This window comes from Oryza glaberrima, chromosome 2 (assembly GCF_000147395.1).
Source record: "Oryza glaberrima chromosome 2, OglaRS2, whole genome shotgun sequence".
Lineage (NCBI taxonomy): Eukaryota > Viridiplantae > Streptophyta > Magnoliopsida > Poales > Poaceae > Oryza > Oryza glaberrima.
This window is the reverse complement of record NC_068327.1, coordinates 27,190,087-27,206,478: the sequence shown is the minus strand read 5'-3', so window position 1 is coordinate 27,206,478 and position 16,392 is coordinate 27,190,087. Positions and strand designations below refer to the sequence as shown.

Sequence of the window (16,392 nt, the reverse complement as noted above, 5' to 3'; positions counted from 1 at the left end):
AGGGCATTTACATTGTAAAGTGGTTTTTTTTTCGAGCACGCAAAATGATTGTGTGTGAATATATTAGATGATGAGCAAATTAGTTTACACAAGCATCCTATTGGCAGTAGGCATCACAACTTTACACCCGACATCGTTTTGGCAGCATGCGCTGAAAGAGGGAAGGGAAAACCAATGTTAAGTGGTCTCGTGGTGTGGTTTCTCTCGAGTGTATATATAATCATCAAAGACGCCAAAAATAACCACACCACAACAACGACACAACTCACATAATGCAACTTCCTAGGTGATAGCTCCACATCAGCTTATTTTTTAAGCCAAGACTCCCCAAGGTTTCCTAAGAGCAAGTCTAATAGTACAGCCCACTACTAGCTCCAATTCATCTATAGCCAATCTAATAGCCAATTCATACAATAGTTACTTATGGCTACAGATCTGTAGCCCGCTGCTTTTCTCTCTCATCGTTTATCTCATTAAAATATGTTTATAGTTGGCTAATAGCCTGCTATTGTACCTGCTCTAAGACACACACGTCTCCACAAAATCACTCTTTTAGCTAAGATGTCATTGCTCGACTCTAACATGTAAGTGTGATGTAATTAGATTTTTACTCTCCACAATATCACTCTTTTATACCTCTCAAGGATATAATTTCGTTTTATGCATGTCATCCGAAAAATCATCAAAAAATTTTAAAATTTTTAACAAGATAGATCAATATATGATATATTACTCCACTAACATACAAATTCAAATGTATCTTGTACAAATAAAAAAATAATAAATTTTAGTGCGAATAGGACACGCTAGTCGTGCTGAAATTTGTTTTTTTTACTTGCGACTGTTAAATGTGAATTTGCTTATTTACTTGGGAGTATATGTTATATTGATTATCATGTTAATTTTTTTTATGATTATTTAAATAATATATAAAAACGAGGAGGTATTCTGTTAAGGGATAAAAGGAGTTTCCCAAGTGAGAAGCTACTAATTAACCATGTTAATTACCGACTTACCGTAACGAAAATGCGCTGAGGCATGGCTCGAACTTTGACGGAATCCATAAGGGCAGCCAATATTCGGAGTCAATCTTTGTGCTCTTACGCTTTCTTTTGACTGCCACCTGTAAACTGCAAACTCAGCCTGATGACCAACCACACTTGATGGATTCCTTTGGGATGAAGTTAAACGGCTTGTGCAGTTGTTGCCCGCCGTAAGGCGTCAGCCACACCGCAACCGGTACTACGTGCGCTTAATTAATAAGCGAGCCCGTAAGATAGAAATGGCAACCTTAATTCTAAAGTTCAGAAGATTTCTGCAGAAGAAACGCCCGCCATGCGATGGTCCACTGGTCCAGTATTACGGGACGAGACGACTCAGCTCTTCTGTCAGCATTTCATGGAGGATCCAGGCCACGAGGCAGGCCTTGCAGTGCTCCAGGTCGTTGATGTGAGTAGCCCAACTAATAGGGGGGTGTTTGGGAGAGAGGGGCTAAAGTTTAGCCCCTCTCTCCCAAACACCCGTGCATCATTCATGCCTCTCCAGGCTGAAACTTGCGGACCACTGGTCGCCGGCGAAACTACAGCCCTTCTTCTTCTTGTTCAAAGAACCAAAGGTACCGTGTGACTTTCTCAAGATTTTTCCAGAGCTGCCAGGGCCGCAAGATCTTGAAGATCTGAGTATCTGACAGGGGCTTAATAATTGCCGATCCTGTTAAGAATCATGAAAAATAAATAGAGAAACTGTAGTTTATATAAAATCTCCGTGTTTATTGTGTACATGTGCTGCAAGGAGCGGGCATTCTTTATTTTGTTTAGACTGAACTGCAAGGCTGTTTTGATCCGGCGGTGATCGTCAGAAGATTCATCCAGAAGCAAAGCCTGAAACCCCATTCCTAGCTACTCCTACTACCACTGACTTGTTGGGTCCACCAACCGGAGAGGGCCCACTCCACAGCACTGCCGGGGCAAGCTGGAAGGCGGCAGATGGACGAGCGGGTCGGCGACCGTGGGGCCCACCTCCCGTGCCACAACACCAGCGCGTCGGTCTCCACGCGGAATCCTGCCAGAGCCCACAGACAGGTGGGACCCGCACGATCTCCACTCCGGTCCCACTTACTGACACCTCTCTACCCCTCCCACTATATAATAGCCCGCGCATCCTTCGCTTGCCTCCCCACCAAGCATCACGAATTTTGGACACTGAGAACACGCAGAAACGCATCAGAGAATCCAGGGAAACCACGGGCGATTCCGCCGCAAGCGAGGGGAATCCGCACCGGATCTCGCCGGAGGAGTCAGCCGGCCGCACGGCCTATTCTACGGCACCACCGGATCTCGCGCCGGAGTAATCAGGTCGACGCGCGGCGGCGGCGGCGGAGAAGCTGGTGTGGTGTGGCTGCGCGCGGCGATCCGATCGATCGAGGAGATGGGGAGGGGAGGGCACACGCATTTCCTTGACGCGTGCTTCCTCTGCCGGAAGCGGCTCGCCGGCAACCGCGACATCTTCATGTACAGGTGCCGCCCGCTCGATCTCTCCCCTCTACTTTTCACCCTCTCCGTTTCTTCTTCTTCTTCGCCAAACGCCATGGGATCTCATCTCACGCGGTCGTGTGCCGATCGAGCAGAGGGGACACGCCGTTCTGCAGCGAGGAGTGCAGGCGGGAGCAGATGGAGGCGGACGCGGCGGCGGAGAGGACGGAGAAAGCCCGCCGCGCCGGGAAGCTGACACGTGGGGCCCCCTCCTCACGCAGGGAGGTGGAGGGCCCACAGGAGCGGGGCAACAGCGTCCGGGCCGGGTCCATCCTAGCCCTATGATGTCGCCGCCAATGTAGAAGCTAAATTTGCCTATAAGATCTCTCACTTTTTTCTTTCATAAAACCCCACCAAATATAGTCGCTTTTTTACGTAAAAACGGGTTTGTGTTTTTGTTAAACCCTTTGGATTGTTTGGTGGCGTGTTAGTGTGTTTGATGCTGTATCAATCCCGTGTGTAAAGATAGGAGAGGAATTTAGAGATAATAAAAATCTCCCCAGGTTGGTAAACAGATCGTTGAAAAGCATGTTGGTCTAGCTATAGTTTAATTTTCAAGGTTAATTAAAGTGATACTCTTGATTGTCCTGTTAACTGGTTGCTTTTCTATGCTTGTGGAGTATGAAATGTTGCAATATGTACCGTGCTGAACAGCTTAATTAACCGGTGATGCGATTGTTGCATTGTCCTGGTGCCATTTGATGGCGCTCGACAGGTGGCCGAGCATACGTCCCCAGAAATTGACCCGTCCGTCGCTGCTGTAGTACCGATGCGTCTGGCTGGACGGCACAGTTAATTCTGACCATGTGTATACCTCTTTAATTTAATTCACATAACTTAGTACGTGCATCGCGAGCAAATAGTACAGTTTTTTATGTATGCGAGAGCACGTACGCGGTACGCTACGATGCGTGCTTCAACCTTCAAGTAAAATCGGTATATATACGGAGTAGTTCACGTAAATTCGTCGCTTTTTCAAGGTAGTAGTAGGCATCAGAAAACAATCAAAGGCGCCGCGTAGTGACCATGGGAACTACCTCTGCCTGCATGTTTGATGTTTCCGTGATCTTGGAACGTCGTCAAGCACAAATCAAACGACAAAGGACGAAACTTGACGTGAAACCTGCCAAGAACATGCTACTAGAAACTTGATGACGAGGGCACTTAATTAGGCCGGTGATTGGAGCTAGCGCGGTAGCGCACTAGCTCCGGAGCTACAGCTACTCTACGAGAGGCCTGTTTGGTACAGTTACAACTCCTAAATTTAGCTTCAGGAGTTGGGTCTAGAGCTCCACAACTCTAGTTTATTTTGTGAGAGAGCTCTACCCAGCTCCACTCCTAATTTTGGTGGAGCTGAAACTGTTTGGCTGAGCTTCAACTCCAGGAAAGGTGAAGTTGGAGTTGAAGTTGTATCAAACAGGCCCTAAAGAAAAGAAGGTGGTGTGCTGGAGCCTGGATGGTAGTAGCAACCGAGATCACAGCGGTCGGTCACGCTGGGTCACCCATCATTCATCATGTTAGTTTGTGCTTTTGCATGGTCGGCAATGTCGGAGCAATAGACAAATCTCCGTGATGTGCACGTTCGAATGAAAAATAAAAAAGTGAACCCGGTTGTAGCGGCGGACATTGTTTCAACTCGGAAACGGCCGCACAAGGTACATGTACCAGTCCACGTGGCCCGCTTGTCTTTTCAACAGGTCCAGGCCCATTTACAAGGAGGCACTTCCTGGGATGCTTGGGCCCGTGAAAATATAGACCGAAATAAGTCTACTTTACGTCGCTCATCTTCCCGTCGAGTTTAAAGCACAATATCAGAAATCTTAACCCCCAAACTTACAAAACCGGGTTAAATTAGGTCTAATACTCTTATAGCAGTATGTGTGGTCGGTTTAAAATAGTGAAGCCCACATATAAGTGGTTTCCTCTCACCTTCCTCCTCTGCTTCCCCTCTCCTCTCTTTTCTTCTCCTCTCCTCCAAGCGACGAATTATAGGAACCAAGATCAATCTGCTAATTGCTAGGACGAAAGGGAGAAAAACATTGAGCAATCAACGAGATAACTACTGCACCTAACACATAGATTGAATGTATCAGGAGAATTGAAAACCACCAAGAGAGAAATACCAAATTAGACTCCTGGACACGATCGAATCCGGAGAAGAAACCACATGGGACGCGACCGTCGTCAGCAGATCAAACACGAGCAGGACGGCGACGTGGAACACCTCGGGACTCGGGAGGCGGCAGCACTTGAGAGCAGGTTTAATATATCCTAATTAGCCGGCGCTAGCATGTTACCCGTCAGCAAAATCCGACGTGGAGGAGTGAGAAGGGAAGAAAAAGATGGAGCGGGCGTTTCATCTATCACTCGGCTGAAGCGCAACACACAAGGAAAAAATCTTTCTTCCAACCAGATACGAGGAGATAAGGTGCACATGCGAATATTAAATATCTAAATATTCAATATTAAATATCTAAATCTTCAATAGAGGTAAACAAACAGCTAACCTAACAGCCAACCTATTATATTAGTGATTGCCATAAATGACATGGTATTAGTATAGAGCTGGCAGTTGGCTATGTTATTATCCTTGCTCTGAGAGGGGAAGTGGAGAGGATGGCGTGTGTGTGGGTGGCTGCCATGATTAGCTTGATTTTGGGGACAGACTGCCCTGAACGGGTTTGACCATAATCTGGGCGCAGGCGCCCTGCTCTAGCACGGTCGCGTCCACGCCGAGGCGGTGCAGGGCGACCCCCGTGTCCAGGCCCGCCACGCCGGCACCCACGATGACGATCTCCTTCTTTCTCTGGACACCTCACACCCGGCACCCTCCGCAACCACCAGAATAAGTACCCTGACCGTCGCAAAGCTCACCACCGACAGGAGAAGCTCCCCGGCATGGAGGAGAGGAGGGGAAGAGAAAAGATGAGAGGAGAATCACAGGAAGAATGTAAGGTAACCACTTACATATGGGCCTAATGGTATTTTCAGTTTTCTTTTTCTTATTAAGATGTTATTATGTCGGCAAAACCGGCCACACATACTACCATATGATCTAATTTAACCTGACTTTGTAAGTTTGAGGGTTAAGATTCCGGTATTGCGGTTTAAGGATACGAGTTAAACTCGATGGAAAGATGGGGGATATGAAGTGGACTTATTCCTTATAGACCGTTATAGATGATTATGAAATACGTTGGCTCTTTGCTCGCAAAATTGTGTGCTCCATACGTTCATCCGGAATTGCTATTTAATGCCGTTGCTTTCCCAACATATACTGCGTTTGATAAATTGATAAAGAGAGAAGATTTTTCTTCTTCTTCGCACGCACACTTCCCAAACTGTTAAACGATGTTTTTTTTTAAAAAAATGTTAGAAAACACAAATTAACCAAATTTTTAAGTTTAAAAATAATTAATGTTTAATTAATTATACACTAATAACTCATCTCGTTTCGTTTTGTGTATTTTCTAAATATGAGTTCTTTTTCCTTCCCTCAAACACTCAAACTAAATCTCTTAGTTGTATTTTTGTAGTTTAAGATAAATGTTTCATTTTGTAGTTTAAGATAAATGTTTCATATGATTTAAGTTAAAAAGTTTACATAAGTAATTCTAAGATGAAAATATGTGTACACTGGCAAACTATACCAATTAGAGAAAAAAAAACAACAACATTTTTGCAGATTATACAAAATTAGTCAAGAGTTGTAGAAAATGTTTTGCTCTCGCCAGAGTATATGTTCACACTTCTTCCATAATTTTTTTTTAAAAAATAGACGGCTATTGCGGCTAGAGTATATGTCCACGCTTTTTCCTTAATTTAACTATGGCAACCGCAACGAGTTTAATGCCAAGGTTGTGTCTAACCATCCTATAGAAAACTGTGGTATTTTGTTTGCCTCCAATCACTCAACTTAAACATGGGAATTAATTGATTTTATACTTATTTTGTTTGCCTCCAATCCCTCATACAACCCCGCAACGTGTTGATGGAAAGTGATGTGAATTGATTTCTATATCTATTTTGTTTACCTCTAATATCTTAATGCACGTTTAATCTAACTCAAAATATGAGTATTTATGAAAAAGACACGAACACACACGCATTTTGCATGACTTGAAAAGAAAATGAATTATTGATCATTCATGTGGCCGGCCAGCCAACCATACATAATCATGCATTACGAAGGTGCAGTCTAAAAAGTGTAAAAAGTGGTGGTCATATGATATATGCATGCAATAAGTTCATCTGAGATCCCATCACCCCTCCTGCTGCTCAGCACGGCAGTCGGGGCGAGTGGCGTGAAGACCACGAACGGGACCGCACGCCGCTCGGTGGCCTGCAAACTCACCATGCCTCTTCCTCTCGGAAATTCCAGATCCGCACGAGCAGATGGATGGATGGGAATCCGCGCGCAGAGGGATGGATGAGGATGGCTCTCCTTCTCACTGCAATTGAAGCGTCCAGCTGGTCTCCCGGCCCTTGACCAGCTGGTCTCCCGGCCCGGATGGAGAATTTTTTGGTTTGAAATCTTGAAAGTGGAAGATGATGAGCAGCTGGAGGGGTGATGGGACCAAAGGGCTCTTGATTCGACGGGAGAAGGTGGCAGATGTGTCAATCGCCCAGGTGGTATCCTAGCCCGGATGGAAATTTTTTTGTTTGAAATCTTGGAAGTGGAAGATGATAAGCAGCCCGAGGGGTGATGGGACTAAACGTATTTTGTACGCCATTTGCTGGACGGAATAAGATAGGAGTTTTTAACCATTGTATGGAAAGGAGTGGGAATTGATTTCTATATCTATTTTGTTTGCCTCCAATTCCCCAACTTAAACATACACGTTTAATCTAACTCAAAGTAAGAGTATTTATGGATAAAAGACACGAACATACACTCATTTTACATGACTTAGAAAGAGAACAAATTATTTATTGGAAGTGATCATTTATATGGCCGGCCAACCATACATATTTATATGCCCGTAAGTTGGGGACAAATCCCGTCCCGGCCCTTGGATGCGAAGAGGGAGCCCAACAAGGCAACAACTCAAACCTCTCACGCAAGCATCGGGCCTTGTTCCTGCAGTTCGGCGGCCTTGAACGGCCAACCAAACCCCACCTCAAAAACCCAATATCTAGCGAAAGTCACCACCTCATCCCCCATCGCCCGCACCGCACGCGACTTGTAGTATGCTCGCCGCCTGGAGGCTGTCGCAACGAGCCGTCACGTTCATTCCCCGCGTGCGATCCCAAACCCTAAACCCTCTACCCATGGCCGCCGCCGCCGCCGCCGCCGCCTCGCCCAAGCGCTTGAGGGTCTACTCGTCCGTCTCGGGCGACGGCCGCTCCGCGAACGGCGCGGGGAGCGGCAAGCGCGTGGGGACCCACAACGGCAGCTTCCACTGCGACGAGGCGCTCGGGTGCTACCTCATCCGCCTCACCTCCCAGTTCGCCGGCGCCGACGTCGTCCGCACCCGCGACCCCCAGGTCTCTTGCCTTCTCACTGGCTCGATTAACCTACCATTGCCTTACATTTTTTTGGTTTTTTTTTGTTTTTTTTGTTTTTTGTTTTTTTTTGGGTGGGGGGTGGGGGGGGGGGGGGGTTGTAAAATGACTTTGGTTCTGTGAAGTTTGTCTGTCTCTAGGGGTTGCGTTGCGGGTCTGTACGCGGCAGTTCCTACAATTTGTAGACATGTTGTGTTTCAATTAGATTCTGTACATACTAATAATGCAACTCTCTGTTAAACTTAACAGAGTTGTGTTTTTCTCCTAATTACGTATAATCTGGTGTCCTGAATTCTACATGCTGCTTTTAGATGTGGCATTTAACAATTTGCCACTGGACACACATGTCATAGACACATGATGGCCCATATATCATAGATTATGAGTGGCAAATTGTTACACACCACATCTTAAAAGTAGCAAATAGTTAAATGTCCCGCTTGCATCTGTGCTAGATGTGTGTCTTAGTTAGGTGCTGATGATTTTACTCTTATCCATGACAGAATGATTCCCATTGTACTAGCGTCTGTGCAACAATTAGTACAGTACAGATTATTGTGTAATTTATGTAAAAATCGCTGCTTGTAGTTGTATATGATACAATAATCATAAACCTTCTCATTTGGTGTAATGTGCTCTTAGATTCTTAGATCTTTAACTTACCTGTATTTCCCTTTTTCTTGTTGGGCATCATTGTAGATCCTCGATACTCTGGATGCTGTGCTTGATGTTGGTGGTGTCTATGATCCCAGCCGGCATCGCTACGATCATCACCAGAAGGGCTTTAATGAGGTCTTTGGACATGGCTTTAACACAAAACTTAGCAGTGCCGGGCTTGTTTACAAGGTACTTCCCATGGATAATTCACATTCTGAAACCTGAGCTTTTTTCCTGACAACTTGTTAGCAAATACGACGATGAACAAAGTTCTCTACATTGTTAGGTAGAACCTTGAAACTGCTACATAAGAGGCTTTAACTGCATTACCACGCTAGACGGATTGATGGGCCATTTATTAGTGGATTTAAGATCATGATGTCCTTTTGTGATGTATTAGACCGAGATGCACTTGCTAGTGTGGTATATTGCAGTCCTTTTGTGATCCTCCTGTGTTCGATCCTTGATGTGCTCACGGATTCTTCTTAATTATTTGACACCAAGTTCCTCCTTGGTTATCCAGCATGATGTATTAGACCATTGAAATTTACAAGTTGCCATTTGAGGACCATGACTATAGTTCAGATGTTTACCACTGATTCTTGACTTGATGTTACAGCACTTTGGTAAGGAGATAATTGCAAAGGAGCTTGAAGTTAGTGAAGACCATGAAGATGTTCATCGGTTGTATCTTGCAATATATAAAAGCTTTGTTGAGGTATGAAGCTGCACAGATAATCAACCTTTGAATGTTTACTGTCGTGCTTTTGATACACTAAATGATTATGTTGAATCTTGAGTAAGATCTCTTCTTTTAAACTTCCATTTCTGTTTGTTTTGCCACTTTTGCCAACTCTTTTTTTGGAGAGAATCAAAGGTTGGCTGGAATTTAGGTAAATGTTTGCCTTGTGGGTGTGCTTTGTTGTGTTCAGTCTATCACTATACACTGAAATCTCCTGATTTATTTGGACGTCTGCATCACTCTGTCTTTTTTTGACCTAAGAAGTGTTGACGTGCCAGATATCACCATTGAGTACTTGAGTATGCTTACTGTGTTAATGTCTTGGTGATATAAATCTGTGCATCGGCATTATTTGAATAGCAGTAGTGAGCACCCTTTAGGCCTTGTTCGTTTAATCCCCATGATGGCTTGTTCGGTTAATGCCACCAACAAGGGGATTGAGGGGGGGATTGGAGGAGTTGTGGAATTATTCCCCTCAATCCCCTCTAATCCCTCCTTCATGGAGATTAAACACTCCAATCCCTCCTTCATGGAGATTAAACACTCCAATCCCTCCTTCATGGAGATTAAACACTCTAATCCTTCTTTCATGGAGATTAAATGAACAAGGAAGGAGAAGTAAACGAACAAGGAAGGAGAAGGAGGGATTGGAGGGGATTGAGGGGGTGTGGAATTATTCCCCTCCAATCCCCCTCAATCCCCTTGTTCGTGGGTTAATTGGTGGGATTATCCGAACAAGCCCTTAAGGGGAATAGAATAGTTGATAAATTGCAGCTCAATTATACATCCACTAGCAGACATACAGCAAGAAATATTTGCTAGGCACATATTAGATCCTTTGTTTTATCTTAGGAGCATGGAACCAACTAACAAATATCATAGCTTAGCGACTGCCTACTACAAGGTTAATGCTTCAATGTTTTATCCGTACTTTTGCATTACCTTGATGGGCTTTTCACGATCTACTTTTGAATTAGCTTGATAGGCTGCATGCACTGTATGTGGCAAAATATGATTACTATCCAGTCTGCGTTTGGTGCCAATTATAAAGTTAGCAGAGAAGGGTGTAGAGGCATCAGATATACTTGAATGCAAGTAATTTTTTTTGTTTAAGTTTAACCGTTATACTAAGGAGTAGAAAGCTTCAGTCTATAAAGCATCAATTCACATCATTTTTTCTTAAGACATCTTTTATACACTGTTATTAATTTATGTGTTTATGCATCTACCCCAATATTTCTGCATGATCCCAGAGAAACAATAACTTTTGTCATGTGACAGGCGCTTGATGCAGTCGACAACGGAATCAATCAATATGACACAGACCAACCCCCAAAGTATGTGAACAACACACACTTGTCTTCACGTGTTGGGCGTCTTAATCCAGACTGGACCGATCCAGACCAGTCACCTGAGAAGGAAAATGCTGCATTTCAACAGGCAATGATGCTTGCTGGAAGTGAATTTATGGAGGTATAACATAGTCTCTGTATGTGATACGTTAGTTTACTGCATGAGAACTTTGGTTTTAGTGTGTCGCCATTCATCTCTTTGTATATGATAATATTTTGCACCTTCACTTCCAGAGTGTTCGCTTTCATGTTAAGTCATGGTTACCTGCGAGATCTATTGTCTTGGAGTGTTTGTTGTCAAGAGGAAAGGTTGATCCAAGTGAAGAAATTATGGTTTTGGATAGATTCTGCCCAGTAAGATCTTTTTTCAGGAATACCCTGCTGAATTGACTAACATATTGAATCATTCCAAGCATGTAATTTGAGAATCTCTTATTATCATTGCAGTGGAAACTTCATCTGTTTGAGCTTGAAGAGGAGCTGAAGATTGATCCCCTCACGAAGTATGTGTTGTACCAGGTGAGAAGTGTTGCCTTTCTCAGCCTATGATATGAATATCTTGATGTAGTTCTAGTTGCATAAGCTGAAATCGAGAAGTAGCATGTAGCTTGAAGCTCTAGCAGAGACTCAGTTTTCTTTTGGATTTACGTTTCACAGCCTTGAAAGTAAATTTTACTTTAAGTACAATCATTTATACTATGCCATGTTTCCTCCATTTTGTCATTAACCCTTAGGGTGGTCTTGCTGATTTCCACCTTGTTTTGTCTTACTCTCGTCAAACACCGTTTTATTCAATCTAAGAAAGAAGGAAAAGGGCCCTTGTTTATGCACTTAAAATTGTAGTTCTGAACTTCTGATCATAGAATAAACTCTCTTTCTAGCGTTGGCCAGTAGCATGCTAAAAGTACTGATGTCTGCGTATGCTGATTTGGATAACGTAATTGCAGGATGAGAGGAGCAAAAGTTGGAGAGTACAAGCTGTTGGCGTTGCTCCGGATAGATTTGAGAGCCGAAAGCCTCTGCCGGAAAAGTGGAGGGGCTTGAGAGATGATGAACTGTCAAACGATATTGGCATTCCAGGATGTGTCTTTGTTCATATGAGCGGCTTCATTGGCGGCAATAAGACGTATGAGGGAGCGTTGGAAATGGCAAGAGCTGCTATCAAGTGTTGACTCAACGTTCGACGGAGGCATCAACCAGTAACGCACTGTCACCCATGAGCTGCAGTAACACAGTTAACCAGTTGAACTTCATGTTATTATTGACTCGTAATTGACATTTGAGTACTCATGTTCCTTGCGTAAAACATCCTTAGCTGACAGGAGAGGCCAGTTGCCTTTTTAATCTCGAACGACGAGTTTATGATTACATTTTATAAAGATTAGAAAAGATGATGGAACATATCCATTTGTCGTGGTAAGCATATATGCATTTGCAGCTAAATGACTATTACATTTACTTACGGCGGAAAAATTACCAGATGATGCTACATGTGCTTTGCTAAAAGCCTAAAAGTAAAAGGCGATTAGCGCAGATTTACAAACTTTTTACTTTTAAAATGAGGAAATACATAAGATGAATGTGAAACGCTACGGATAATGGATTGAAGATTTTACATACAACATATGTGCACGAGATATGTGCAAAAATAACAACTACAATGTCATACAGCGCTGTTCCTGGATATCACAGTCGTCACACCTTCACACGTTTGGCATCTGCGCATGCAGCCTCCAGGTCTCCAAGGAAGAACAAGATCCGATCGGATATCTGCCGCTGCTCGTCCTCGCTACTCTGCGCAGGAGCGTCCTTGCTATCGCAGCTCACATGCTGTCTCGACCCCAAGTACCTCTGGATCTCACCCTGGTAAATCAGGTAGTAATCGCTTCCTTCTCTGATAATCCTGACACCCCTGGAAAGATGAATGAGGCGTAACTTTCAGTATTCAGAGTTCATATAGGAGTACTTCAGAGTGACATTGTTGCAGTGTACTACAGAATGTGTGCCACGTCTGAATATCAGGGGACACCGTGACAGTAGGCATGCCAAGATAAGAAGTACAGCTCGAGCGGGATGATAGGCGAGTGAATTCGATGGCAACTTACAGCCCATATCGGTCGCATCGATCCTGCACAATGAAGACGTCCTTCCATGACCTGGAGCCCTCTGGCGCGTAGAACGCTGCAGCATCCGCTCCCCACCTGTCCTTGAACAGCCTGCGCCACAGCTCGTCGTCGGAGGTCAACGTGTTCCACTTCCTGCACACTGAATTTTGCAACAGCACTTGTTAAGGCCATGATTTAAGTTAAACTGCGAACCATTAGCATAAGACAAGAAGAGGCACCATGATGCAATTTGCTAGCGCTTACGTCTGAATGCGACAGTGGCAAGAATGATGCACTAAGAATCGTGAGAAACAAGGCAGTAAAAAGAGCAGACAAAAAAAGGGCACCTTGGGGAGCAGAGGCGAGAGATTGGTGATCCAGGAGGTGGAAGATCTTGATGCACAGCTCCGCAGGCAGACCATCCATCTCGTCCCCCCCGAATTCTCCGATCGAGGCGCTCTATCCACCAAAATTCTCTAGAGCTACGAAAGAACCAGCCACAGAAGTGCCAAGACACGACCTCGCTTCCGCCTGCCGGATCCCCGGCTCCACAGATCCGGAGCTGCGGCGTGCTCAGCGGAGCAGGGCACGATGAGCGGAGGGGAGGGGGAGGACGAGAGGTGGAGAGGATGCGGGAAGGAGAGGAAAAGTTCGTTGGCCCCGCGGTAGTTAGAAGCAAACGGTTTGCGCCTCGGCGGTCCCTTGCCCTGTGCTGTGCTGTGATGCGCACCGTATTGCTTTGCTGGTACTAGCCTACTGCACGTGCGATTGCAACAAAATTTTAAGAGTAAATTTCAACAAACTACATGTACTATTACTAAACTATTACAAAACTACAGATTTAACACTAAATTTATCGCAGAACACGTTTAAGATGAATTGTCACAAAACTGTATGTTTAGTAACTAAATTATCACAAAACTATAGGTTTAGAACCAATTTGGTCATAAAACAATAATGTTTATAGCTCTAGCATAATAATGGTGCTAGGGGTTTAAACTCTAAAAGATATAGTTTTGTGATAACTTCAATTTTAAATATGCAGTTCCCCGCAAAAAAAGATTTAAATATACAGTTTTGTGATACTTAACCTTAAATATGTAGTTTTGTGATAAATATAGTATTAAATCTGTAGTTGTGATACAACGCCTTAAATATATAGTTTTGCGATAGTTTGATCAGAATACCTGTCGTTTTGTGAAATTTACTCAAATTTTAATTAAAGGATAAGTCCATTCTACCCTTCTCAACTCTTATATTTGTTTAAAGACAAAATTTACTACAGTACATCAAAACCTGTGTAATTGGTTAGAGGACACCGAAAAAACATGACACTGCCGATAAATCACACCCTCCTCGACTCTTGTCTTTGTTTAAATCACACCCCCAAACTATAAAACTGGGTATATTACACCTCCTAACTATCAATACCGATAAATAACCTTTTTTTTCAAACCATGCTGGCTTTGCCTATATGCAACTAACGTGGTGGTCCAATTGACACATAAAAAAAAGATTGTGCATGTAGGGGACACCCATCTTCCACCCTCTCCTTTCTACTTCTTCTCTCATCCATCGGGCACCACCACCTCGACGACCTTTGTGGTGCCGCTCAATAATGAATGGGGTAGAGATCGTCGGAGAGGGAGACAGAGCTTGAAATCTACTTGACGGTTGGCGACGCCGCGGTAGTCGGTGACGAACTAACTTGATGGAGAAATTGAATTTACTGGTGAGCTGCTCGATCTGTCCCCATCCCCATTTGTCGTCGCATCACCCCTCTCCTTTCTCCCTCCGCTCTCTCACCACTGACAAGGACGATGGAGTGACGGTAGATCCACGTAGATCCGGGCGACGACAAATCTACTTGCCTCCTTGAGGTGGATTTGGGGTCCTGAGGCATCAACCACGCAAGAGGGCCAGAGCTTGCCAGATCCACGTGCATGGGGACTTGGGGTGAGCTCGCCGATGCCGCTGGAGAGCCTAAGTTGCCCATTGCTCTCTTAGTCCAGTTCAGTGAACTCGGGGAGGCTGCCGTTGCCGCTCTCCTCGTCGAGCTCAAGGGGGCTACCACTACAGTGCGTCTACCGCGACGCCGCTCTCCTCGTCGATATCTGGGAAGTGAGCTGCAACACACAGGGCGAGCTCAGGGTGGTCACCGACGATCTATAGTAGTAGGGGTCGGCGAGGAATAACCAGTGACCGAGGTCGGTGGTGACTGAGGAGAGGCGCTACTAGCGCATGGAGGTTTGGCCGTCCAAGAAGAAGGATAAAGAGAGAGGCGCAGCAGCAGCTAGCGCATGGAGGTTTGGCTGTCCAAGAAGAAGTATATATATAGAGAGAGGAGAGAAAGGGGAGAGGAGATGGAGGTAGAAGAAGAGGTGTAGGCAGTGACATGTGGCCCTGTATGAGGGGGGGGGGGGGTGAAGTGAACGGTATTAAAAGTTTAAGTGTGTCAAATACCCGATTTTGAAGATCGAGGGTGCATTTTAGACAAAACGAAGAGTTAAGAAGAGTAAAATGTACTTATCCCATTAATTAAATAAATAATCATTAAGCCGTTATTACCATCATTTTCTACACACATAATCTCTTATTCTTTTATACATTTATTATTGACATGTAGGCCATTTGGTCACATTGTGCCTACATGTAAAATTTTAATACCGTTCACTTCACCACCCCCCCCCCCCCCGCCTCATACAGGCCACATGCTACTGCCTACATAATAACAAATGTATATAAAAAAAGAGATTATGTATGTAGAAAATGATGGTGGGGCTGGTTAACACGTGGATCGTCTAGACCCACGTGTCATTTTACTTTCTGAAAAGGTAGGGAGTTGGTGGTAGGAGTGGTTGTAGATTCATCACTCATTATTACTATTACTTCCTTTTAAAGAAGCACATACATCATTATCCAAAAAAAAAAAAGAAGCACATACATACTTTGTACATCTCATATAACATCATATATTTTGATACGTAGGTAGCACATGCACTTGAGATTTAAGGAAATTAAGGGTAAGGATGAAGATTTATTTATCTTCTCGGGATAGATTGTTTGTAGACTCATCAGATAATAACAGACCAAATAATAATAGTGACAGTTTAGACAGTTTCGGTTATATTTTACATGTCGTAGGTTGCTACATTTGTGACAATGATTAAATATTATACATTAGCTATATTAAAACTTGCCTAGCAGAATGCTTTTACACTGTTACGGGATTAAAAGAGAATCATATGGCATTACATGTTCAGGTGGAGAAAATAAATATGGCTACATCATTATATATTAGTCGATATACAATAATTTTGTTCTTTGATTTTCAATAATAAAATTATGAATTCTTTTACTTATCTTAATAATTATGAAAAGAGATTGAAAAAAACCCTTAAATTCATCCTAAAATCAAATCCTACCGTTCAAATTTTGATGTAGCTACCCACTTCTCTCTCTAGTTAAAACAAAACCTACTCCTATTACTCATTTCTTTA

General features: G+C 43.8%; 3 protein-coding genes across 3 annotated transcripts; 2 read left to right on the top strand and 1 right to left on the bottom strand.

Moving 5' to 3' along the window:
• Positions 1-2,179: 2,179 nt before the first annotated feature.
• LOC127761430 (FCS-Like Zinc finger 2-like) lies at positions 2,180-3,059 on the top strand. The gene is made up of 2 exons (XM_052285723.1): positions 2,180-2,516; positions 2,627-3,059. The coding sequence occupies exons 1-2, from the start codon at positions 2,428-2,430 to the stop codon at positions 2,814-2,816; spliced, it is 279 nt and encodes a 92-aa protein (XP_052141683.1). The 5' UTR covers positions 2,180-2,427; the 3' UTR covers positions 2,817-3,059.
• Positions 3,060-7,682: 4,623 nt separating this feature from the next.
• LOC127764054 (MYG1 protein C694.04c) lies at positions 7,683-12,249 on the top strand. Its single transcript, XM_052288878.1, has 7 exons — positions 7,683-8,018; positions 8,736-8,882; positions 9,313-9,411; positions 10,717-10,908; positions 11,022-11,141; positions 11,235-11,306; positions 11,735-12,249. The coding sequence occupies exons 1-7, from the start codon at positions 7,722-7,724 to the stop codon at positions 11,957-11,959; spliced, it is 1,152 nt and encodes a 383-aa protein (XP_052144838.1). The 5' UTR covers positions 7,683-7,721; the 3' UTR covers positions 11,960-12,249.
• Positions 12,250-12,253: 4 nt separating this feature from the next.
• LOC127764055 (uncharacterized) lies at positions 12,254-13,570 on the bottom strand. The gene is made up of 3 exons (XM_052288880.1): positions 13,240-13,570; positions 12,893-13,052; positions 12,254-12,699 (listed from the first exon to the last, which is right to left on the bottom strand). Exons 1-3 carry the CDS (start codon positions 13,316-13,318, stop codon positions 12,483-12,485), a joined length of 456 nt encoding a protein of 151 aa, XP_052144840.1. The 5' UTR covers positions 13,319-13,570; the 3' UTR covers positions 12,254-12,482.
• Between the last annotated feature and the right edge of the window lie 2,822 nt (positions 13,571-16,392).